General features: G+C 51.6%; 3 protein-coding genes across 3 annotated transcripts; 1 reads left to right on the top strand and 2 right to left on the bottom strand.

Annotated features, from left to right (window-relative positions):
- Positions 1 to 1,562: 1,562 nt before the first annotated feature.
- LOC309451933 (olfactory receptor 14A16-like) lies at positions 1,563 to 3,342 on the bottom strand (the record flags this gene model as incomplete). Its single annotated transcript, XM_082076629.1, has 2 exons — positions 1,563 to 2,497; positions 3,324 to 3,342. 2 exons carry the CDS (start codon positions 3,340 to 3,342, stop codon positions 1,563 to 1,565), a joined length of 954 nt encoding a protein of 317 aa, XP_081932755.1.
- A 10,727-nt stretch (positions 3,343 to 14,069) lies between these two features.
- On the bottom strand, positions 14,070 to 15,002 carry LOC309451925 (olfactory receptor 14J1-like; the record flags this gene model as incomplete). The annotated part of the gene is made up of 1 exon (XM_082076624.1): positions 14,070 to 15,002. The coding sequence occupies one exon, from the start codon at positions 15,000 to 15,002 to the stop codon at positions 14,070 to 14,072; it is 933 nt and encodes a 310-aa protein (XP_081932750.1).
- A 9,950-nt stretch (positions 15,003 to 24,952) lies between these two features.
- On the top strand, positions 24,953 to 25,909 carry LOC309451931 (olfactory receptor 14J1-like; the record flags this gene model as incomplete). The annotated part of the gene is made up of 2 exons (XM_082076628.1): positions 24,953 to 25,246; positions 25,607 to 25,909. The coding sequence occupies 2 exons, from the start codon at positions 24,953 to 24,955 to the stop codon at positions 25,907 to 25,909; spliced, it is 597 nt and encodes a 198-aa protein (XP_081932754.1).
- Positions 25,910 to 26,125: the final 216 nt, after the last annotated feature.

Here is a 26,125-nt window from a genome sequence, read left to right as displayed (position 1 = left end):
GTAATAGTCCCAGTCTTCTTTCTTGTCCTTCTGGAAGCCGGCTTTGTTATTTGCCTTTTCTGAGGATCTTGGAATCTCCCTGCTCTCTCTGGATTTTCCAAGATGTTTGGGAGAGATCTCACAATGACTGCAGCCAGCTCTAATAGCACCTCTCTGGCCCTTCCTACATCAAAAGTTTTCTCCATATCTCACAGTTCCAGGGGAGTGCCAGGGGCACAGTAAACACCTGTCTAGCTCATCAGGCACTGTTTGGAAGAGAATCAGAAGTGAATTCTTCCTGTGTGCCCATGACTCCAATGGGGCCTCCGTGCCACTCACAGCTTTCCTGAGCATTTTCTAAGTGTCTCCCTCTCTGCAAACTTTCTGGTCCTCGGTCTGTAGATGGGGGGATTGAAAAGGAGCATGAGGATGGGCTTCGTTAAACTATTCAAAAGGGTTGTTCTGGGCATCACAGAGACAAGGATGAGGGTGTTGTGGAAAACAGCAGCATTGGTGAGGAGAAAGGAACAGGTGGAGAATGTCTTCTGCCTACCCACGGAGATCTAATACACACAGAGGGTAACCTTGAGAACAGGAAGAGGAGAATGGGAATGGAGAGAGCCTGAGTGTCACGGTGTCACTGCATGAGAGCTCCAGCAATACGGTAAATCACAGAAGAGGTCAGCTCTGCTGGGGCCACAGAACTGTACACAGGACACGACTGAAACGATTCCTGTAGATGACAGAGGAACCCCTAGTGTGTCTGCCACTGGAGACAGGTGTCCCAGGTCATGAGTCTTGTACAGGGCAGGGGATGACACACAGCCCAGTACTGATCGTAGGATGTGGTCACCAGTAGTGAGCGCTCTGTACAAGGACAAGGTGCAGGAAACAGCACTAACACAATGATGAGCAGGGATGGTGCTGTCCCCAGCCACAAAGCTGCCCATCAGCTGGGATAGGGGAGTGGATATGCAGAAGGTCTCCAGGGAGAACAAATGTCCCAAGAAGAAGTTCATGGGGATGTGAAAATGCTGTTTTGTCACCACCTGCACAATAATGAGGGGTTTCCCAAACAAAAACACCATGCAGGCCATGAGGGAGAGAAGGGTTTTCTAAGGGATGGGAACATTCCCCATTCCTGGTAGGAGGGCACCTCCACGACTGCCCCGTTGCATTTTCGCCGTGGAAGGTTTTAGGTCCCTCTTTTCCCCTTGCACGTGGTAGGGAACTTGCAAGGAAGGAGTTTTGGTTCTTTTGTAGATACTTGGGTATCAGTCAGAAAAACAAGTCATTACAGGTACATTTATTTTTTTTTTAACTAAAAATAGAGTAGAGCCCCATGTTCACATAGTCACAGGGTCACACTAGCGAAAGTAGATAATGAAGTTGAAATGGGCTGTCCACATTCCTTTGTGGATAACTTTATTAAAGTTAAAAAAAAAAAAAAAGGCACAACAAAAGACAACACAAACATAAAACTGATGACAACAATAACAAACTAATGAGAAAGGATGGACCTGTAATGAGTTACATTATGAGTCATATGTTGAAAGAGATGGACAGTCTAGAGGTTCTGGAAGTCATCCAGGCATCAGTTTCCACACTGCATTCTGGAGCTCCTGGTTTCTCAGGGTGTAGATGAGGGGGTTCAATGTTGGAGGCACCAATGAGTACAGAACTGCCACCACTAGATCCAGGGATGGCAAAGAGATGGAAGGGGGCTTTAGGTCGGTAAACATGCCAGTGCTGACAAACAAGGAGACCACGGCCAGGTGAGGGAGGCAGGTGGAAAAGGCTTTGTGCTGACCCTGCTCAGAGGGTATCCTCAGCACGGCCCTGAAGATCTGCACATAGGACAGCACAATGAACACAAAACATGCTAAAAAGACAACAGTACTGAAAACAAGAAGTTTAAATTCCCTGAGACAAGCATCTGAGCAGGAGAGCTTAAGGATCTGGGAAACTTCACAGAAGAACTGTTCAACGGTATTACCTTGGCAAAGTGGCAGTGAAAATGTATTGGCCATGTGCAGCAGAGAACAGAGGAACCCACTGGCCCAGGCGGCTGCTGTCATGTGGACACAAGCTCTGCTGCCCAGGAGGGTCCCGTAGTGCAGGGGTTTGCAGATGGCAACATAGCGGTCATAGGCCATGACTGTGAGAAGAAAAAACTCCACTGAAAGGCAAAAGACAAAGAGCTGTGCAGCACATCCTGCATAGTAGATGGCCCTGGTCTGCCAGAGGGAATTGGCCATGGACTTGGGGACAGTGGTGGAGATGGAGCCCAGGTCAAGGAGGGCGAGGTTGAGCAGGAAGAAGTACATGGGGGTGTGGAGGTGCTGGTCCCACGCTATGGTGGTGATGATGAGGCTGTTGCCCAGGAGGGCAGCCAGGTAGATGCCCAGGAAGAGCCAGAAGTGCAAGAGCTGCAGCTCCCGTGTGTCTGTGAACGGCAGGAGGAGGAACTGGGTGATGGAGCTGCTGTTGGACTTTTGCTGTTTCTGGTCATGGGGACCTGTCCAATGAGGAAAAGGCAGTGAGAAATTAGGGCAGAGTTCTCTGAGCAAAATGTGTTCCAGTTCTCATGGAAATCCCCTAGACTGACTTACCCTGTTCAGGTCCCTTTTACGAGCTGTGGTTCGTGCTGGCTGACGGTGTCATTGAGAAGAGGCATCTTTGTTGTGGACTATACTGAATTCAGTCCTGCCCTACAGCAACAGGAAAAGAGAGAAATGGGGTGGTCTCACATTATATCAACTCGTGATATCAAAGTCCATTTGAGCACCGTCTCTCCCATTTCACTTAATGGCAGAGCAGAGCTGTAGAGATCTTGTTTTCCTTATTTTATTCTAACTACCCCACCACGGCTGAGGAGGTTTTGTTTGTTTGTTTGTTAAGGCAAAAATGCTTTAACGATGTTTTCACTGCAAGTGAAACCTTGTGGATGCTGACAGACAAAGGGACTGTCCCTTAGTGCAGAGTGGGGACAGCTGGTCTGTCCATCAGTCCTGGTCTCAGCTGCCCTGTGCCAGCATCTCTTTGAGCTGGAGGATGATCAGCCCCAGATGTTCCCCTGAGTAGAAACCGGACACTGCTGAGAGCAGAGCAATACGGTTTCCAAGGGCTGATCTCCAAACCACTGACCGCTCTCATTGTACATGAACAGGATCTCAGCTCTGCCCTCCCAGCCAAGGACACTCCAGGCTCAGTGTTGTTGGGCTCTCCCCGGGCAGGCTGAGCGCTGACCCTGGCAGGCGGCAGAGTCCCTGCCCAGCACAGCCCTGGGGTGCAGGGACCCTGCTCTGCAGGACAGTTCTGGGCACCCCTGCCTCCGCACTTACATTTACACCCCACAGCCATCCTGGGGAGAACGCAGCATTCACGTCTTGTCACTCTGACAGTGCAGAAGGCAACCCCTGCTCTGCAGCACATCCTCTCCTCTGCATCAGGGAATCTCTAAGAGTTGTACTTATGTCTCTTATAGGCTCTGCAGTGTGACAGCTATCAGAGTCTGCCATGATTTGCAGATGCAATGTCCTGCAGCCACAGGCTTAATATTTATGAAGATTTCTCTCCCAGTGGTCTCTCAGCATCCTCCACCCCATGTTGTCTTTAACCTCTCTTTGCCTGTCTCCTCTGCCCTCGGTGCTGCAGGCAGAGCCCTCAGCCTTGCTGCGTGTGCAGAGGAGCTGCTCCTGGGCAGAGCTGTCTCTCTGCAGCGCTGCCGCTTCCATGAGCTCCCTGTGTCCCAGGAGCCCAGCCCAGCTCAGCAGCACAGGAGCAGCCCATGATGTCCCTTTCTCTGTCCCCTCTGGGCTCCCTCCAGGTGTCCCTGGGGCTCCGGGGACACAACCTTTCAAACAGCTTCAAGTAATCAGTGATGTTGATTCTCTCTCCTCTGCACAGACACTTCTTGCCAGCATTATATTCTTTCTCTTAGAAAATAATCTGGTATGAAAATCATCTCTTCTTGTCCCATCATTAGACAGGACACCTGGAAGGTTACAGCAAAGGATCTAATTTCTCCAAGCTGAAGAAGGAATATCTTCAGTTGAATGGATTTAGCAATTTTATTCTGGTTTTATACTCCCAGGTCTAGAGAGACATTCATCAATCTTTGGCCATGTCATGTCTGTGCTCTGCAGCAAAGCCTTTGCACACATGGGCTCTTGGACACTTGGTACCAGGTTTCTTGTGGCAGGTCAGAGCTGGGCTGGTGCCACAGCTGGGGTGTTTCAGCCCAGATGTGAGGCAATGTCCTCAGCCAGGGACCTGACTGGGGGAGCTGGAGCTGTCAGTGCTGCAGACAGAGCTGTGACGCGGATGGAATGAACTGCCAGGCAGGGTGGCAGGAGTGAGTTCATCTGGTCTGCAAGGACAGCAGCCTCCAAGCACAGCAACAGTCCAGATGAAAGCTCAGTCCAGACCTCTAAGGCAATTCAAAGGACCCATAACAGAATCACAGAATCCCAGAATGCCAGGGATTGGAAGGGGCCTCGAAAGATCATCCATTATATTTCCCCCGCCGGAGCAGGAACACCCAGATGAGGTTACACAGGAAGGTGTCCAGGCGGGTTGGAATGTCTGCAGAGAAGGAGACTCCACAACCTCCCTGGGCAGCCTGGTCCAGTCTCTGGCACCCTTACTGAGAAGAAGTTTCTTCTCAAATTCAAGTGGAACCTCTTGAGTTCCAGTTTGAACCTATTACCCCTTGTCCTATCATCGGTTGTCACCAAGAAGAGCCTGGCTCCATCCTTGTGACACTCACCATTTACATATTGATAAACATTAATGAGGTTAACCCTCAGTCTCCTCCAAACTAAAGAGCCCCAGCTCCCTCAGCCTTTTTTCATAAGGGAGATGCTCCACTCCATCATCTTTGTTGCTCTGCGCTGGACTCTCTCCAGCAGTTCCCTGTCCTTCTGAAACTGAGGGGCCACAACTGGACACAATATTCCAGGTGTGGTCTCCCCAGGGCAGAGCAGAGGGGCAGGAGAACCTCTCTGACCTACTGACCACCCCCTTCTAATCCCCCTCAGGTCCCACTGGCTTCCTGACCACAAGGGCCCAGTGCTGGCTCATGGTCACCCTGCTGTCCCCAGGACCCCCAGGTTCCTTTTCCCTACACTGCTCTCCAGCAGGTCCTTCCCTAACTTATACTATAACCTGGGGTTATTCCTGCCCCGATTCAAGACTCTGCACTTGCCCTTGTTATTTTTCATTACGTTTTCCCTGCCCAACTCTCCAGCCTGTCCAGGTCTCTGGATGGCAGCACAGCTTCCAGTGTCACCCACTCCTCCCAGCTTGGTGTCTTCAGCAAACTTGCTGACAGTCACTCTATTCCCTCATCCAAGTCGTTGATGAATTTATTGAATAGTACTGGCCCCAGCACTGCCCCCTGAGGCACTGCACGAGATCCAGGCCTCAACTGGACTCTGCCCCATTGACCACGACTCTCTGGCTTCTTCCCTTCAGCCAGTTCCCAGTCACCTCACTACCCGATCATCGAGACCGCACTCCCCCAGTTTAGCTGTGAGGATGCTGTGGGAGACTGTGTCAAAGGCTTTACTGAAGTCAAGGTAGACCACATCCACTGTTTTGTCATCATGTATCCACCTCGTTATGTCTTCATAAAAGTCAGTGAGGTTCGTCAAGCACGACTTCCCTTTGGTGAAGCCATGTTGACTTCCCCTAATGACCCTCTTATCCCTGATACGCCTTGAGACGGCACCAAGAAGAAGTCGTTCCATCAGTTTCCCAGGGATGGAGGTGAGGCTGACCGGTCTAGAGTTCCCCGGGTCCTCCTTCTTGCCCTTTTTGAAGACTGCAGTGAAATTTGCTTCCCTCCAGTCCTCAGGCACTTCTCCCATTTGCCACAACTTAGCAAAGATGATGGAGAGTGGCCCAGCAATGACCTCAGCCAGCTCCCTCAGCACCCGCGGGTGCATCCCATCTGGACCCATGGATTTATGGATTTACCTTCAAGTAGCCTTGCCCATGGGATTTCCCCCAGCAATTGCCTGAAAAAGCCAAAGTTTGCCCTGCTGAAATCCAGGGCTGCAATTCTGCCTGCTATCCTGCTCCTGCCACACGAGACCCTGAACTCCACCATCTCATGGTTGCTGCAGCGAAGGCAGCCCTCAACCTTTACCGCCTCAACCAGCCCCTCCTTGTTAGTGAGGATGAGGTCCAGCAGCTCCTCTCCTGGTCGGCTTCTCCACCCTTTGCATCAGGAAGTTCCCATGGATGCACTTGCTGAACCTCCTGGACTGTGTCTGGCTGAGTCGTCCTTCCAGAAACATCAGGGGAGTTCAAACCCCCACGACAAGCAGGGCCTGCGACTGAGCCCGCTCTCAGCTGCTGGAGAGGCCTCGGCAACGTCCTCACCCTGAGCTGGTGGGTTGTGATGGACACCCACAGCAGTATCACCCTAATGCTCCCAGTGCTCCCAGTAACCCTCCCACTGACCCCTCCAGTGCTCCCAGTAATGCTCCCACTGACCCCTCCAGTGCTCCCAGTAACCCCTCCAGTGCTCCCAGTAATGCTCCTACTAACCCCTCCAGTGCTCCCACTAACCCCTCCAGTGCTCCCAGGAACCCTCCCACTAACCCCTCCAGTGCTCCCAGTAACCCCTCCAGTGGTAACAGCAACCCCCACTAACCCCTCCAGTGCTCCCAGTAGCCCCCAACTAACCTTTCCAGTGCTCCCAGCAGCCCCCATTGTTCCCAGTAATCCTCCAAGAACGCCCAGTTAACCCCCAGTGCTCTCACTAACTGTCCTTGTGCTCCCAGCAGGCCCCCACAGTGCTCCCAGTAACCATGTTGTGTTCCCAGTAACCCCCCACTAATCGTCCTACTGTTTCCAGTAATCCTCCCAGTAAACCACCCAGTGCTCTCAGTAAACCTCCCAGTGCTCCCAGCAACCCCCCCAGTGCTTGCAGTGAGCCCCAGCAACCCCCTCATTGCCCCCAGGAATCCCCCGCTAGCCCTCCCAGTGATCCCAGTAACCACCTAGTGCTTTCATGTGAGCCCTCAGCAACACCCACTGTTCCCAGTAACCCCTCCCAGTGCTCCCAGTAACCCCCCACTAACCCCTCCAGTGTTCCCAGCAACCCCCATTGTTCCCAGTAATCCTCCAAAAATTCCCAATAAACCCTCAGTGCTCCCAATAACCCTCCCAGTGCTCCCAGCAACCACCTAGTGCTCCCAGTAAACCCCCACCAACTGGAATGTTCCCAGTAACCCCCACAATGTTCCCAATAACCCCGCACTAATCCTTCTAATGTTCCCAGTTACACTCCCAATAACCCTCCCAGTAAAGCCCCAGCAACCCCCCACTAATAAACCTACTGTTCCCAGTAACCTTCCCAGTGCTCCAGTAACCACCTATTGCTCCCAGTAACTCCCCAGCAACCCCCAGTGTTCCCAGCCACCTCCCCAGAGCACCCAGTGGCCCTCACTAAACCCTCCAGTGCTCACGGCAACCTCCATTGTTCCCAGTAATCCTTCAAGGACTCCCACTAAACCCCCAGTGTTCCCAGTAGCCCTCCCAGTGCTCCCAGTAACCACCCAGTACTCCCAGTAACACTCAGGCAACGCCACATGCTCCCAGTAACCCTCCCAGTATTCCCAGTACTCCCCCACTAATATTGCTAGTGTAGGTACTAACCCCCACTATCCTATCCAGCGATCCCAGCAACCCCCATTGTTCCCAGGAAACCTCCAAGACATGCCAGTAAACCCCCAGTGCTCCCAGTAAACCTCCCAGTGCTCCCAATACTTCCCCACAAATGTCCATCCTGGGGCCCTGGGCAGCATCCTCTGGGCACTGTGGGGCAGGGGCAGGGTCGGTTGTACAGAAGTGGGTCAGCTCTCCACTCGGGTGGGGAGATCTGCTGGGTGAAGCTGCCGGCCTGGCTCGCGCAAGCCAGATAAGACCTTTTCTGGTTATCAGCATCGATGCATCCAGTCTTTCCTGTCACTGAATCCTAGAATCACAAAGTAGTTTGAGTTGGAAGTGACATTCACAGCCCGTCTGGTCCAACTCCCCTCGGCGATCAGGGACATCTTCAGCAGCTCAGGCTGCTCAGAGCCCCGTCCAGCCTGGCCTGGGATGTCTCCCGGATGGTTCATCCACCACCTCTCTGGGAAGCCTGTCGAGAGTTTTACCACCCTCAGTGTAAAAAATCTCTTCCTCATTTCATTCCTTGACTCTCCCTTCTTCTAGTTTAAACCATCACCAGCACATTTCTTTACATCAGATTCTGCACTGAAGTTTGCACTGATTGTTACAGCTTCTTTGCAGGAGTTGCTTCATGTTTCCTTAGAGAACTGGATGTAAACAGGCACCGGGGAATTTTTAATTAGAGGAAACAAAAAAAGGAAAAAAAAAAAAAGAAAACACAATAGAACTTAATGATGTTTCTCAGTTCTGTGGTTAAATTAAGTAGTTTCCAGCAATGTCCATTGCCATAATTGAAGAGTTGCCTATAGGGAGTACGAGAGCAACTGCTGAAAGACTTTACCTGCCTGAAGCTCAAAGCAGAGTGAGAGCTGAGAGGTTCTGAATGAGCCAAGAGTGAGAGGTGAAGAACCTCTGGGGAGCGATGGAAAGTGCAAATGTCCAGACAGGCTTCTGAAGAGATGAGTTCAGACACGGTGAGCTGGGTAAGGACAGGTGGAAACTCCTGGATGTCCAGGGGATTAAATACACGTAGTGATAGACAGAGTTCTGGCACTGCAAGCACAGGGAAAGGCCAATGTTTCATCTCCCACAGTCCATACACATTCTGAAAATTCATATTTTGGCTGGATAGAAATTCCACAGACATTTTATTGGAAATATTGAATTATTTCATCTGATGAAAAAAAGAGTGTGTGGTTTTTTGTTCTTTTTGTTGTTGGTGGTGGTGGTTTGGTTTTTAGGTTTTGAGGGGAGTTCTCAGGTTTTCGGGCTGAGCTCCATGGTCTCACTATCAGCACCCAGTACAAACCTCGAGAGGCCCCCGTGTACCTGAGGTGTTTGCCTGGGACTGGCAGGTATCAGACCAGACTGATAGAGCGATGGTGCTTTCATCATTTACAATTAGTATTCAACACTTGTGCATTTAATTAGATAAGTTTCAGGACTGTAGGTATAGAGGCAGATATGTGAAGAGCACTTAGAAGATGTGATAGAAGAATATTCCAGTTGATAATAGAGAATCATAGAATTATTTCAGTTGGAAGAGACCCTCACGACCATTGATTCCAACCACAACCTAAATCTAAAACTAAACTGTGTCCCTAAGAACCTCGTCTAAACATCTTATAAACCCCTGCAGGAATGGTGACTCCACCACTGCCCTGAGCTGCCTGTTCCAATGCCTGACAACCCTTTCCAGGAAGAATTTTTTCCTAATATCCAATCTGAACCTTCCCTGGCACAATTAGAGGCCATTTCCTCTTGTACTATCACTTGCTACCTGGGAGAAAAGACCAACACCCTCCATGTTCAACCTCCTTTCAGACAGTTGTGGACAGCGAGAAGGAACCCACCAGTTCCCTCAGCCGCTCCTCATCACACTTGTGCTCCAGACCCTCAGCAGCTCCGTTCCCTCCTCTGCACTCTCTCTGGTGCCTCAATGTCCTTCTTATGATGAAGGGCCCAAAACGGAACACAGGATTCAAGATGCGACCCCATCAGCGCTGAGAACAGTGTCACAATCACGCTACTCCTGCTGGCCACACCATTCCTGATACAAGCCAGGATTCTGGTGGCCCTTTTGGTCATCTGGGCACACACAGCTCATGTTCAGCTGCTGTCAATCAACACCCCCTGATCCCTTTCCACCAGGCAATTTTCCAGCCACTCTTCCCTGAGCCTGGGGTTGTTGTGACCCAAGTGCAGGACCCGGCACTTGGTCTGGTCAAACCTCATACAAATGGCCTCAGCCCAATGATCCAGTGGGTCCGGATACCTCTGCATGGCCTTCCCACCCTCCAGCAGATCAACACTCCCACCCAACTTGGTGTCATCTGCAAACTTAATGAGGGTGCACTCGATCCCCTCATCCACATCATCGATAAAGCTATAATAGAACTGAGTCAAATACTGAGCCCTGGGGACACCACTTGTGACGGGACGCCAACTGGATTTGGCTCTGTTCACCACAATTCTTTTGGTCCAGCCCTTCATTGCACATACACCATCCAGGCCACGAGCTGCAGCTTCTCCAGGACATGCTGTGGGATATGGTATCAAAGACTTTACTGCAGTCTAAGGACACAACACCCACAGCCCGTGTGGCAGATTCACTCCCCATGACTGACTTTCCCTCATCTGCTCAGCCTGTCACCTTGTCATAGAAGAAGATCATGGTGGTCAAGCAGGACCTGCCTTTCATCAAGCCATGCTGATTGGGCCCGATTGCTCGTCTCGTGTGTGTGACCTCACAGTCCTTTCTCAGCCATGTTCCTGCTGTTGGCCAATCCCCTGCAGAGGCAGAAGTGACCTCACAGTCCCCTCCACACCCATTGGCTTCCTACTGGACTATGAGTTCCTGAGACACAAGTGACCACATGACATCGTACCCACCATCACCCTCCTTGTGATCCAGTGTGTGAGCAGATCAAACTAAGCTGGTTGCATCAAATGTATCTAATAGATTTCCTATCAAGGTTTTGAGTGGAGAAACATTCCTCAGAGGGGCTACTGTATTTACTCTGGGACATTTTATATCTCTGCTTCTGCCTTTGCTTTTTTTCTCCTTCTTCTGTCTATTCTGACATGAAAGAGCTCTCCAAGGAAAAGATTCATGGAATCCTACAATAACACAGGATGGAAGAGACCCCCGAACACCATCTGTGTCCCACTGACATTTATGGCACCCCAAGGAACAGCTGATGGCATTTGTGCTCCCTTGGGTTCATCTCACCACATGCACACAGTGGACATGCACATGATGTGTATGTTTACATCTCATCTGTACAATGAAACCATGGACTTTTGACCTAGTGTTTCATAGAATCATAGAATGTCCTGAGTTGGAAGGACCCACCAGGATCATGGAGTCCAACTCCTGTCCCTGCACAGGACACCCCACAGGTCACCCCGTGTGTCTGAGGGCGTTGTCCAGTCTCTTCTTGAACACTGTCAGGTTGGGGCCGTGACATCTGCCTGGGGAGCCTGCTCAGTGTCCAGCACTTCTGGGTGAAGAACCTTTTCCTCATGTCCAACCTGAACCTCCCCTGGCACAACCTTCTTCCATTCCCTTGGGTATTGTCGTTGGTCACCAGAGAAAATAGATCAGTACCTTCCCCTCCTTCTCCCCTTGTGAGGAAGCTGTAGCCACCATGAGGTCTCCTTTGAGTCTTTTCTTCAGCTTTGATGCTCAGAAACCCCTTGGTTTGCTTTCTGAAGCAGAAAGGAGAAGCCATGACCTCCAGGCAATGGGAAGGGGGATCCTGTCCCTCACACACGGCTCAGGGCTCTTCCTGGGACCGTGGGATGTGGGTGTGCGAGGCCGAGGGAAGGACAACACTGGGACAACAACCTCCAGCTTCCCCATGGGTCTGCAAGGAGGCAGCGAGGCCCCAGTGCCATGAGGACAGCATGTCTTCTCCTGGGCCTTAGTGGCAGAGACAACTGCCCTGGCCAAGGGGACACAGACCTGGGTCCTGTGGGTCCCTTCCAGACTTACAGCGCCCTTGCCACCACAGGCTGTTCTACACGGTCCTACCCCTGCCCCTCTTTCCCTGCAGGCTGCAGACACCCATCTCGCTTCCCCACCTGCTCTCACCCCAGCATTTCTGCACCTTCACTGCTGTGTCTGCACCCTCACTGGCTGCTCTTTGGAACACAAACCATGGGCTGATCCAGGTCCCTCTGAGTCACCTCTTGCACCACAGCACTGCCCATCCAGTGACATTTCTTCCTCCTGATATCCATTCCTCACCTTCCAAGTAGAATTCTTTTTTCTCTTTCCTGCTTCTTCCCACTATTAAGAAAAGTTCGACCATCTCATAAGCTGCCCTTCATGCAGGGAACCCAACCCGTTAGGCTTCTTGTGGTCTTTTACCTGACCAGAGAGAAGCAACCTCGCCATGATCTTCTAATTCCCATGAGTGCTGCTGGCCTTTCAGCTTCTCTGACAGACACGACCACGTCCCTGCCGATGTCCCGTCATGTTCTCAGGTGGAATGGACATGACAACCCGTCTCTCTTCCTGGGTAAGACCTGTGGGCCCTTGGGCAGAGGTTCTTTCCCAGTCATGTCCCTGCTGCTGGGCTGTCACCTCCAGACACAGAACTGAACGCACTGTCCCCTTCACAGCTAAAGCCTTTCCACTGAATTATGAGTTTTGGAGACTCAACTGCCATTATAATCCCACACCCATCCATCCCCCTCCCTATGGGCCACGACCTGACTAGATAAAACTATGCTTGTTTTCTCAAACTGATCAAATCTATTTCCTACTAAAGATCTGAGAGGAGAAGCATTCTTGACAGGAATGTGAAATGTTGAAACCTTTTCTATGTCCTCTCCTACCTCTTTTACTTTTTATTGTTTTCCTTCTTCCTGCTTGCTCATGGTGAATTCGCTACCTGAAGTGCAAAGCCAATCCCACACCCAGAGATGAGACCTTGTTTATTCCAGAGTTGTGCAAGTCTGGATGCTGGAATGAAACCAGCACAACAGATAGAGAAGGAACATCTATTATATACAAATGTTATCCCTACATTCAGACCCTCCTGGCAGTCCTAAAGAGCCAAGTGTTCACACATTGGCATATTGGTTACATAATCATTTTACCACTACACATGCTTGTTGAGAGAAGGTCCCAGGCTGAGCCTGGGGCTCCCATCCTGGGGATGTGTGTTTTAGTATTATAATGAGCGTAAAAGGAGCAAAGTTCAGCTAAAGGACGCTTCATGTAACTGTCCTGAGACAGATGTTAAAACAAGACTCAGCTAATTGTGCAGGCTCCAGAGTGTCTGCACTGCAAGGACAGTATTCTTTGCAGGTTCTGATTAGGTGTTTTAAAGGTCACTTTTATCTTTGTTAGAGCAGCAGACTGACCAAAACTGAGAGGATTTACATATTTTAGCTTAGGTTAGCAGAGGATTTACATATTTTAGGTAGGGTGGTGGTTTTGCTGACTCAGGTTCATGTGACCTCACATACATGATATGCATGCTCACATCTCATCTGTACAATGCAAACATGAACCTCTCACCTACTCATTCAGTGTAATTCCATAGAGGGACAAAGACCTCCGAGCTGGGGTGAGAGGCCAGAGCTGGAAATGGTGGTTGTGAGGGGCCAGTCCATGGTGATTGACCTGGGGCTCCTTCCACGGGGTGTCCAGTGCACAGGGGCACAGCCCAGCCCCTGCTCTGCTGGTCCTGCAGGTCTCTGGCAGGAGCCTGGCTGCAAGAGGACACTGCTGTGTGCCAGCCCTGCACACACGCACTGTTCAGCTGCACACTGAGGTTTCATCTGTGGCCACCTCTGTAGGAATAAGTTTGAGAGGAACTTTGCAAGAAGATATAAACCATCATGCACTGCCCAAAGAAGATCACTTTTCCTTGTGCAAGTACTGTTACTGAGGCCAGCTCTGTTACAGCAGTGCCCACTGCCTGTCCCTGCCTGCGCTACAGGACTAACACACAGCAGGACGGTGACCAAGCTGCCAGAGCACTCAGGCCTTGCACCAACACCAGGGATGAGAAGGAGAGTGTGGAGTGGAACCAGAACAGCTCTGGAAGAACAAGCGCTGCTGCTCCCTGGCAGTGCTGTCATGCCAGAGCTGTTTTCCCTTCCACCCACACACAGGAACTGTCTCTGCAGCTCCAAAAAGCCTTTGCAGGAAGGATATAGTGAAAAACAAGTCACTAAAGAGCCCATTATTCTGTTTAGAGAGAAGGAGAGCACTGCTGCTCATTTAAGCAACCAACAGTTATAAAAGAAAAGCCAGCAGTGAATTAGAAAGGGGTTGACAACATTATCACAATAAGAAAAGAACCAACAACACCAGTAAATCCAGTTGACAGGTTGGGCTTGTAATTAGCTACATAAAAAATCTTATATAGAAGAAGATGTCCAGTTTATTGCTTCAGAAAACAGAAGGATATGAGTTTGCACAAGGCATCCTTCATCTCTTGGTTCCTCATGCTGTAGATGAGGGGGTTCACTGCTGGAGGAACCACAGAGTACAGAACAGACACCACCAGGTCCAGGGATGGGGAGGATATAGAAGGGGGCTTTAGGTCGGCAAACATGCCAGTGCTGACAAACAGGGAGACCACAGCCAGGTGGGGGAGGCAGGTGGAAAAGGCTTTGTGCCGTCCCTGCTCAGAGGGTATCCTCAGCACAGCCCTCAAGATCTGCACATAGGACACCACAATGAACACAAAACACCCAAATACTACTAATATACAAACCGCAAGAAGCCCAAGTTCCCTGAGGTAGGAGTGTGAGCAGGAGAGCTTGAGGATCTGGGGGATTTCACAGAAGAACTGGCCCAGGGCATTGCCCTTGCACAGGGGCAGTGAAAATGTATTGGCCGTGTGCAGCAGAGCATTGAGAAACCCAGTGGCCCAGGCAGCTGCTGCCATGTGGACACAAGCTCTGCTGCCCAGGAGGGTCCCGTAGTGCAGGGGTTTGCAGATGGCAACGTAGCGGTCGTACGACATGATGGTGAGGAGAGAATATTCTGCTGAAATGAAAAAGGAAAACAGAAAGACTTGGGCAGCACAGCCCATATAAGAAATGGCCCTGGTATCCATGAAAGAATTGGCCATAGACTTGGGGACAATGGTGGAGATGCAGCCCAGGTCGAGGAGGGCGAGGTTGAGCAGGAAGAAGTACATGGGGGTGTGGAGGTGCTGGTCCCAGGCTATGGTGGTGATGATGAGTCCGTTGCCCAGGAGGGCAGCCAGGTAGATGCCCAGGAAGAGCCAGAAGTGCAAGAGCTGCAGCTCCCGTATGTCTGTGAAAGGCAGGAGGAGGAACTGGGTGATGGAGCTGCTGTTGGACATTTGCTTTTCCTGAGCACGGGGCGCTGTCATGAGAAAAAAAAAGACAGTGAGAAGCCAGGGAAGAGTCCTCTGACAAAAATCAAACCAACTCCCATAGACCCTCCCCTGTCACACACAGACACTCTTTTGTTTTTCTAGGAGTACCTTTTTCAGCACTGTGGCTGCAGCCCTGCTTGGGGCTGGAAAATGTGCAACCAAGAGCAGGGCCTCTGCCCATGGGCCGTCGATAAGTCAGCCCAGCTGGGCAGAAGTGGGGCCACGGGAACGGTGGGGACTGTCCTGGTTCTGCTACCACAGAAGGGCTGTCAGCACTTGCTTTCCCAGTGATAGGGAACAGAGATGGTGAAGGCAGTTTAGGAGTTCCAGGTTTTTTTACACCTCCCCCCATATTCACTGCAGAGTGTTGTTGGGTGTCAGAAACCCTCAGCATTTCTGCTGCACTCAGGGAGAACAGAGCGAGTCCTGTGATACCAGAGGATGCCTGTGGGTCAGTGCAGAGTGAGGGCAGCTGGTCTGTCCCTCTCTCTTGCTCCAGCTGCCCTGGGCTGGCACCTTTCTGAGATAGGGTCTCATCACACTCCCATGTTACCCTGAAAAGCCACCAGGCACTGCTGAGAGCAGAGGGATCCACCTCAGACCATGACAGGTCTCACCCTTTCTGAAGGTCTCAGCACCCCACGCTTAGCCCAAGACACACATGGCTCATTCCCCAGCCCCACAGACTGCATTGCCCACAGCCCACAGGTCAGAGCAAAGCTGGGACACGTGGGCCCATGGACACACCTGCAGGAAAGGACCCACAAGATCCGGCTGTGACTCTGCAGCTGAAACTGCCATCCCCAGAGAGCCTGACAGCAAGAACAAGATCCCAACAGCAGTGACCCAGAGCAGGGGAGCAAGAAGGAAAATGTGGTGAGGGTGGGGGTGAGAGAGGCCAGGGCAGGGGCAGCCGGGCACTCAGACAGCGTCACCCTTCCCCAGCTGTGCAGCCACCTCCCAGACACCAACACTGCCGGGCAGCTGCTCTCAGCCCCTGTGCTCTGCAGAGGAACTGGAGCTCTGGCTGCACAGGAGCTGCTTCATGCCTTGGAGCCCCCGGCCCTGAGGGCAGAGGCTTTGCTGGGTGGGACAGGAGGCCAGGGGCTGCTCACAGGAGGGATTTGCACTGCAGGGGGTCATACAGAGTTTTCTCTCTTTTCCCTCCCATAACAATTCCGGGTTCGGTTTCCTCTCATTTCTGATCATTTCCCTGCTGCCTGGAGATTCTCCCCTGGGAGGTGTTTCCCTGTCCATGTGTCTTCCCTGTCAGTGCTCACAGACCATCCCACCCTCTGTGCCCTCCCCCTGGCCCTACAGATCCTGCCTGTTCACAGGGCACTGCCTGGGGGCATCTTCCTGTTTGCAGGCTGGAAAACAAATTACAGATTAAGCGTAAGGTGTCCAGCCAAGGTGATGCTGGTTCTGCATAGACAGAGGAGAGGCAAGGCATGTCAGGATTCTCTTGAAGACCTACTGCAGTTTATGTGTCTCAAGTATTTGTTTAAAATTAAGAACGGCCTTAATCACCACCCATTCCCCAGAGTAGGAGACTGAAAACACAAACTCAGGGAGGTTCCTTATCTTTGTAGTACTCTTTGTCTTCTTCTTCTTCTCCTTGAAACCTCCTCTTGTCAATATTCTGGAATGAGCTGGAGCTGTGAGCAGCCCCGATCCATGGAGAACCCAGCAGCAGAAGGACCCTGCCCTGCCGGGGGTTGCTCCTTTCCCCCACAGCTTCTCCCCTCAGTGTTGTTGGGCTCTCCTGGGCAGGCTGAGCGCTGACCCTGGCAGGCGGCAGAGTCCCTGCCCGGCACAGCCCTGGGGTGCAGGGACCCTGCTTTGCAGGACAGCCCTGAGCACCCCTGCCTGCACATTTAGATTTACACCCCACAGCCACCCTGGGGAGAATGCAGCATTGACATCTTGTCACTCTGACAGTGCAGAAGGCAATCCCTGCTCTGCAGCACATCCTCTCCTCTGATCAGAGAATCTCTGAGATCTGTACTTACATTTCTCGCAGGCTCTGCAATGTGACAGCTTTCTGAGATCCTACCAAGATTTGCAGATGCAATGCCCTGCAGCCACAGGCTTCATATATGAGAAGATTCGGTTTCTGCTGATGTCTCAGCATCCTCCCAGCCCAGACTGTGTTTCCCTCCCTCTGCCTGGCTCCTGTGCCCTCGGTGCTGCAGGCAGAGCCCTCAGCCCTGCTGCGTGTGCAAGGAGCTGCTCCTGGGCAGAGCTGTCTCTCTGCAGCACTGCCGCTTCCATGAGCTCCCTGTGTCCCAGGAGCCCAGCCCAGCTCAGCAGCACAGGAGCAGCCCATGATGTCCCTTTCTCTGTCCCCTCTGGGCTCCTCCAGGTGTCCCTGGGGCTCCAGGAGCACATCCTTTCAAACAACCTGAAGTAATCAGTGATGTTTATTCTCTCTCCTCTGAAGAGACACATCAGTGTGTTCTTTGTATTAAACAATGAATTAGTATGAGAATCAACTTTTCTTGTCCCATCATTAGACAGGACACCAGCAATATTACAGCAAAGGATCTAATTCCTCCAAGCCGGGGGAGGAATAGCTTCAGTTGAATGAGTTCAGGCATTTTGATCTCGTTTTATACTCCTAGGTCTAGAGAGACATTCATCAATCTCTGGCCATGTCATGTCTGTGCTCTGCAGCAAAGCCTTTGCACACATGGGCTCTTGGACACTTGGTACCAGGTTTCCTTGTGGCAGGTCAGAGCTGGGCTGGTGCCACAGCTGGGGTGGTTCAGCCCAGATGTGAGGCAATGTCCTCAGCCAGGGATCTGACTGGGGGAGCTGGAGCTGTCAGTGCTGCAGACAGAGCTGTGACACGGATGGAATGAACTGCCAGGCAGGGTGGCAGGAGTGAGTTCATCTGCTCTGCAAGGACAGCAGCTCCAAGCACAGCAACAGTCCAGATCAGAACTCAGTCTAGACCTGGAAGGCAATTCAAGGGCCCCATAATGAGCTGCTGCTACTGCAGGAACACTTAAAGGAGAAACAAAGACACTTTGTAGCTACTGATGAATTTAATAAGGGAAAGAGGTGAGAATCCCTGTGTCCTCTTGTCCTCCCTCTTCACCAGGCATGTGTCCCAGGCCTCTGTGACGTGAGACGGGAATCTGCAGAACAACCAGCAGTGGATGTGGATCAAGTCAGGGTCACTGGAACTAGCACAATCCTTTCCAGTCTATGGGACAGCAGGGGCAGCATCCCAGGAGCTGGGACAGCAGGACGATGTCACAATGAAGCCACTCTCCACCATCTTGGAAAGCTCATGGAGACTGGGGGGACTCCCTGACCACTGGCTCACACAGTGTGTGCACTTTTCAAAATGGCCAATGGGTGAGCAGGGAAACTAAGGGCTGTGCCCCAGAGCATGTCCACTGGGACCCCATTTCTGGGTGTCAGGAAGAGAAGGTGACAGGGTTTACCCAGGGCAGGTTGTGTCTGTCCATCCTCTTTGCTTTCTGTGAGGAAAGGACAGGGTTGTGGACGTGGGCAGAGCAGTGGTGGTCTGTTACCTGGAAGTCAGCAAGGAATCCAGCATCATCCCCCACAATATTCTTGTGTACAAGGTGGGATATTATGGTCTGTGTCAGTGTGCAAGTAGATGAGTAAAAAACAATCTGGATGTTTGGGCTTGGAAAGGTGCTGTAGAAAGGGAGAAACTTTCCAGTCATGAGGACAGTCAAGCACTGGAAGCTGTTTCCCAGGAGTGCGCACTCACTCTGTCCCAGAAACTGACCAAGATGTGTTTGGATCAAGCCCTGAGTAATCTGGTCTGACCCTGCTGTGAGCAGGAGGTTGGTCAAGACACCTCATGAGGTCCCTTTGAGCCTGAATGACGCTGTCCTTCCTTCTCCTTTATGTTTTCAGTTTAGACAAAGCTCTCAGGTTCTCCCTGAGCACATGAATCATTCACATGAGGTGCAGGGCTGCTTTAACAAGTAATCATAAACAGTTCTGACCACATCTTTTCCATCCCTTTTCATTTGCCCCAACCGAGGGACTTTTTTGCTGTCCTAATACCCTTGCAGAAGGAACACACCACCTTGTTCATCCTTTCAGAGCAGGTTGTTCAAGAGGTGTCAGCATCCATGTACAGAGTCTGCACATCAGCCAGGCTGAAAAGCCACCGTTACAGAAATGGAGATGAGACACTTGACCAGCTCCTTGACCCCAGATATCAGCGTGACATGTCTGCTGAGATTCCAGTGAACACCTAAAATTGAAGAGCAGGACGTGTGAGTCCTCATTGGGAATCCTGGCTCAAATTCTGACCCTTATGGTGCTTCAGGTTGTGAAGAGAATCAAAAGCAATGTTTTGATGGGGTTAGTTTATTTTACATGTGTCACACAGGGCAGATGAAGAGAGCTCGCAGCTCCAATCTTTGCTGCACTCTAAGGTTTGATGGGGTCATCCATAGGGATATATCTAAGTGGTTCTGATAAAGTGTGGTCTGGCAAAAGTCACCCTTTGTGTCCCCAGGTGCATGGACACTGCTCATGTGCCTCTGCAGAGAATGACAGAGGCTGAATCCCTTTCTCAGGAGAAACTCCTTGCTGGAAAGATACAGCTATGGGGCTGGCTCAGCCAGGTTTTATTGCATTTCACTTGCTATCAGATTTTTATATATTGGATGCTTTTCTGTGGTAACACCTGCACAGATGATCACAAAAAGATGGCCATTTCATAAGAGATGGTTACAAAGGGCCTGTCATGAGCAAGAAATCTCACCATGAGCTCTGGAGGGAGCGAGGAGGATTATAACAAGCACCAGGGAGAACCAAGAACCATGCTCGAGGCCTCTATTGAAGAGCGAGAGCCCCTGAGCAGCAGTGACCGGCCATGTGTGGTGTGGGTGAGGGTCAGGGGATGTGGGGTAGAAAAGGGTGATGGCTGATGACTTCAGCAAATCCTCACAACCATGTCTGAGCCACAAGTGGAATGTGGCTGATGTTTGTGGGTGGAGGGGGAATAGGAGGAGGATTTTTGGGGGTAGGGTTCCTTCAGACTAATCATATATGGCAGTGCCATTTGCATGCTGTGGGTATGGCTGTGCCTGGGAGATGGGGAATGGCTGCTGCTGGGGTGGCTGTGCTCAGTCATGGCCCATGAGCTGACCCTGCTCTGCTCCTCTCTTACACTGCCCACACTTGGATGGTCCTCAGGAATCATCCATGAACCTGGAGGAAGCACCAACCTCCTGGAGCGCTGGCCCATTACAGAACAACAAGAGTGAAAGGTTTGTGAGACACATGGGAGTGCAGGAAGACAGTAGTCTATGCGTAGCAGAAACTGCGTTAAAGGCAAGAAGAGGACCTGGAGAGCATGGGCTGGTCACGCTAATGTGGAATAAGCTGATTTTTTTTTTTTATTTTAGGGCAGCAGCAGAAGGAACGTGTGCATTTCAATGCTGGGGCATGGATCCAAATTGAGGATTTGAGCAAATTTGGGACTGGGACAGCTCAGGTGATTTGTGACCATTGCCAGGTGTTTGAAAGAAGGTGAATGAGTTTTGAGGACCTCACAGGCATTGCCAAATCCTCAGAAACCAGAGCCTTGTGGTTAAAGCAACAGCACTTGGCACCAAATGCACCCCCAAAACACAAATACCCTCCCAGTGACCACAGGCAGAGCCTGAGAAATGTAAGAGAGAAGGGGTCTCCTTTGCCTGGTCCTGGGGTTAGGGCTCAGTCATCCTGATGATAGACATGAAGGGCTGACATGGCATCAGAGCCACCTCCACATCCCCTTCACCACCTGTAACCAGTGTCTCCAAGTCTTTCCTTCACCAGCCTCCAGGGACAGGGACATGCACTGGTTGTTTCCTTCACAGCTGTGTCAGTGATGATCCTTCATGGGGTCCCAAACACCCTCAGAAACTTGGGGTTTGCTTCTGCCTTTCACTTCATTAGAGGTTTGTTCATTCTTTCAGCATCTGCAATTCAGGATAATGGCACCAGAGGGCTCATGAACATCGAAAATGCTCTTACAAGCCAAGGCTCTGTGCATCATTTTCCTAAAGACTGCAAGTTCGGTGTGGATGACTAGAGAGACTTCAGGAATAGCCAAACAGAGACCATTTCTAAAATAAATAGCAATAGAGCCAAATTTCTTCTATTTCCTTCCCTGCTCGCCCTTCCCTCTCTTTCCAGAACAGGTGGAATCAGCAGCCTCCAGTTCACATTGATGTGGAGTGTCTCCTAGTAGAGACTGAATTTGTCAGAAAAATGCGTAACTAAATCACCATATGAGTGAGGAGACAGGCCAGGACACCTCAAGAGGAGTTACACTCCTCTGGACCAAGAGGTGGGCATTCCTGGCAATCTCAGGTGCCACAGCACAGCGATACTTGTGTTCAGGGAGCTGGTCAAGTGACCCATCTCCTGTTCTGTAACGGTGTTTGAGTTTGCTCAGGTCACCCATGACTTGAGCCCCATCCACTGCTGGGTGTTCTCCAGACTCCTGCCTTCAGGAACCAAGTCCCAGGAGACCTTGCTGGTGAAGATGGAGGCAACGAAGCCATGAAGAACCTCAGTCCCGTCTGATTCTACTCTTATGAAGTTCAGCAGCAGGCCCACGTTCACCCTGTCTATTCTCTTACTGCAAGTGAAGCTCTGTCAGCTCATCTTGCTGCCCTTCCCGTGCAGGTATCAAGTCCAGAGCAGCTTTGGCATCATCTCCACATCCATGGACAAGGTTTCTAAATTCCTCCTTTGCAGCTTCCCCTGCTCCGACCTCCTGTGTGCTGCCTTTTTGCCCTGCAGCTCCATCAGGTCAGACAAGCAGCCTCATGAGATAAATGCTTCTGTTCATGGGTACTTGGAGAGATCATTCTTGTGCTTGGAGCAGCCTGTCCTTTAAGGATTATCAGATTTCCTGAGCTCCTTCACCCTTCAGATCCACTTCCATGTCACCACTTTGCCCACCATCCCCCAGTAAGTCAAAGTCTTCTCTTCTGGATTCTACCAGCCTGTGCTCTGCTGCTGGCTTTCCTCCCTCCCCTCTGGTGCCTGGGACCCCTCTGTGTCCTGCTCACAACAGCCAAGGTGGACACTGATGTTCACATCCCTCACCAGGGTTTTCTTGTTTTCCAGTTCCAGATCCAGACGAGCATCACCCTTGTTGGCCCATCAGGCAGACGTGTTAAGCAGTTGGCCCAAGATCCTTTGGACTGTTGGCACCTGCAGCTTTTCCTGGCCAGTGAATGTCAGGGCAATTACAGTTCCCCATAGGAACGTACTCATTCACTGGTGATTTGCTCGAGTTGCTGACAGAAGATCCATTTCTTCTCCATGATCAAGTGATTTGTAGCACACAACATGTTGTCACCCTGTACTGGGCTTACATGGCAAAGTCTTGGAACTGGGGGTGAGTGTTGGTGTGCTACAGTTGTCACCTCTCTGAGAAGACAACAGGAGTTTGACCAACGTCAGACAGAGCCGATATCAGCTGCTCCAAGATGGACCCACTACTTGCCAAATCTGAGCCACTCAGTGATGCTGGCAGCACCTCTGGGATATTGTATTTGAGAAAGGGTAAAAAACGCTGCACCACAGCAGGTGGGAGAGAGGAGGGAGGAGATGTGAGAGAAAAGCTCTGCAGACACCAAGGTCATATCCCACATGACCCAAGCAGGTCCCTCAGCAGGCCAAAGCTTGCTCTCCTGAAATCCTGCTCTTGGCCTTGTTCTCATCTCCCAGGAGCCTCAGCTCCACTTTCCCATCCCTGACTGTTCCATCCTGACCAACTCTTTCTGGTTTGTAAGTGTGAAGTCCCACAGGGCACCTCACCCCACTGACTCCTCAGTCACCCGTGTCAGGAAGATGTTGTCAATGAGCTCCAAAACCCTCGTTGTCCCCAGCCAGGAACCTGGGAGGTGTGGGACCATAGTCCTGCCCTTGGCCTTGCACAGCCCCACATCACACTGTCCCAGGAAGGGCCCTGGGCAAAGTGGGAGGGACAGGATCTGACTCCCCAGGGTTCGGGGTCAGGGCTTAGCCCTTTGGTTAATGAAACACATCCAGGTTTACTGAGCATCACAGACACCTTTACATTACTTTTCCTGACCTGTCATCACTGCCTCCAGTTTTCTGCTCTAAACAACCTCTGGGGTGAGTTCTTCAGTTGTGTCCCTCAGTGGGACCCATTAATATTACAGGAAACTTTGGAGTTTGCATCTGAGTTTGACTTCCTGAGAAGTTCCTTCAGCTTCTCCTCAGGGTCTGATGTCCATGGACTCAGCACCAAACCCACCAGAGGGGTCATTAAAGTGCCTTGGGCTGCTCCTGTGCTGCTGAGCAGGGCTGGGCTCCTGGGACACAGGGAGCTCATGGCAGCGGCAGCGCTGCAGAGAGACAGCTCTGCCCAGGAGCAGCTCCTCTGCACACGCAGCAGGGCTGAGGGCTCTGCCTGGGGATCTCAGGAGACGAGCAAGGCAGAGAGAGATTAAAGGTGGTCAGGACTGGGAGGATGACTGAGAGCTCACTGGAGGAGAAACCTTTGCAGCCCTTGCCATGGTAAGTCTCTGGGTGCAGGGCAGTGCAGCTGTAGCTCCTGAAGGCATCTCCTGAAACTGGCACAGGCACAGCTGGTGGGATCTGTAAGGACGGGGCTCTTGTCAGGCCATGTTGAACAGCTGTGAAGCCGGGTGAGCACCCAGGGGTGCCCAGGGCTGTCCTGCAGAGCAGGGTCCCTGCACCCCAGGGCTGTGCCGGGGCAGGGACTCTGCCGCCTACCAGGGTCAGCGCTCAGCCTGCCCGGGAGATCCCATGGCAGCAGCTGTAGGTGGAAGGAGCGACCCCCGGCAGGGCAGGCAGGGAGCTTGTGGGGTTGAAGGGGGCTGTGTGGGTCAGGGCTGCTCAGAGCTCCAGATCCCCCCACAGACATGGCAGAGGGTCCTTCTGAACAATGACATTGATACAGCAACAGCTGCAAGGGAAGGAGTCTGTGCTTTCAGTATTCCACTCTTGGTTGGCTGGGTGTGCAGTGGGAGATGGGGATTTATTTTTCTCTTTGGAAAAGACACTGAGACCCCAGTTCTGGTTAGGACTTGTCTGAGCTGCTCCTGAGCCCCTGTATACACAGAGCGGCCCCTGGGCAGTTCCAGGAGGTGTGAGCAGGACAGAGCTGAGCACACAGCGGGTGGGGTGGGGTCTATGACACTGACAGGGAGCAGACCAGGGACAGAGACACAGCTGCAGGCAGCACAGACATGGGCAGGGAGAGAGAGCTACAACCTGAAATGCTGGGGAGGGGATTCAGGACCCCGTCTTCCATCACCTGCAGTGCAGACACATTTCCCAGTGCAACCCCTGGTCTCCTCTCCTCCCCAGCAGACCCTCTGCCCCAAAGCCATGGGGTCCAGGTCACGAGTCTCCACCTCAGCAGCTGGACCTCCAGGTGAAGGGTTCCTGCAAGGTGGTACACAAAAAAGGTGCTAAAAGTACTTGCTCTACAGTGTCACCATGTTAGTGGCAGCAGCACAGCTGGGTAAGGAGAAGGTTCCACAGCATGCCCGTCTGCCTTTCTGTCCTTGCTTTGTTTTCTGGTAGCACTGCAGTGTCCTTCCCTGTTTCTCCACCTGTCCCTGGTGCTCTTGCTCTCTGGGCTTGGGGTGCGAGTGTGGGTCAGTTTTTGTTCTCACACCAACTCAGGGGGTCTTGCCCTGGAGGTGTGTTCACGGAAAACAGATGCCCAGGCTGCATTTTAAACTGTGATGAACTGTTTTTCTCAGCTGGTAGAAAGAGAGAATGTGCAGAAACATCCCTCCATCGGGCAGGTGGTTTTCCATGGGAAACAGCCTGCTCATTTTCCACAGAGAAGACACCCCTAACATGTAACTGTCTTTTCCTTTTTGCACAGGTCCTCATACCACAGGCAGCCAATGTCCAACAGCAGCTCCATCACCCAGTTCCTCCTCCTGCCATTCACAGACACACGGGAGCTGCAGCTCTTGCACTTTTGGCTCTTCCTGGGCATCTACCTGGCTGCCCTCCTGGGCAACGGACTCATCATCACCACCATAGCCTGGGACCAGCACCTCCACACCCCCATGTACTTCTTCCTGCTCAACCTCGCCCTCCTCGACCTGGGCTGCATCTCCACCACTGTCCCCAAGTCCATGGCAAATTTCCTCTGGGACACCAGAGCCATTTCCTATTCAGGTTGTGCTGCGCAGGTCTTTCTGTCTTTGTTTTTCATTTCAGCAGAGTTTTATCTCCTCACCATCATGTCGTATGACCGCTATGTTGCCATCTGCAAACCCCTGCACTACGGGACCCTCCTGGGCAGCAGAGCTTGTGTCCACATGGCAGCAGCTGCCTGGGCCACTGGGTTTCTCAATTCTCTTCTGCAAACAGGCAATACATTTTCACTGCCCCTGTGCAAGGGCAATGCCCTGGGCCAGTTCTTCTGTGAAATCCCCCAGATCCTCGAGCTCTCCTGCTCACACTCCTACCTCAGGGAACTTGGGCTTCTTGTGGTCAGTGCCTGTTTAGCTTTTATGTGTTTTGTGTTCATTGTGGTGTCCTATGTGCAGATCTTCAGGGCCGTGCTGAGGATCCCCTCTGAGCAGGGACGGCACAAAGCCTTTTCCACCTGCCTCCCTCACCTGGCCGTGGTCTCCCTGTTCCTCAGCACTGCCATGTTTGCCTACCTGAAGCCCCCCTCCATCTCCTCCCCATCCCTGGACCTGGTGGTGTCTGTTCTGTACTCGGTGGTGCCTCCAACAGTGAACCCCCTCATCTACAGCATGAGGAACCAGCAGCTCAAGGATGCCCTGAGGAAATTGATGACTGGATGGTTTTCTGAATCAATAAACTGCTCATCTGCTTCTGCATAGTTGTTTCAATGTAACTACAGACCCAGCCTGTCATCTGGATTATCTGTTGTTGTTAGTAGGGTTTTTATTGTGATAATGTTGACATCCGCTTTCCTAATTCTCTGTCTGCTTTTCTTTTATGGCCACTGGTTGTTAAAATGAGGAGCTGTGCTCTCCTTGTCTTTAAACAAAATAAAGGGCTCTTTAGTGACGCGTTTTTCACTATATCCTTCCTGC

Source organism: Streptopelia decaocto, assembly GCF_964273445.1.
Source record: "Streptopelia decaocto genome assembly, contig: HAP1_SCAFFOLD_51, whole genome shotgun sequence".
NCBI lineage: Eukaryota > Metazoa > Chordata > Aves > Columbiformes > Columbidae > Streptopelia > Streptopelia decaocto.
This window is presented reverse-complemented; position numbering and strand designations above follow the sequence as displayed.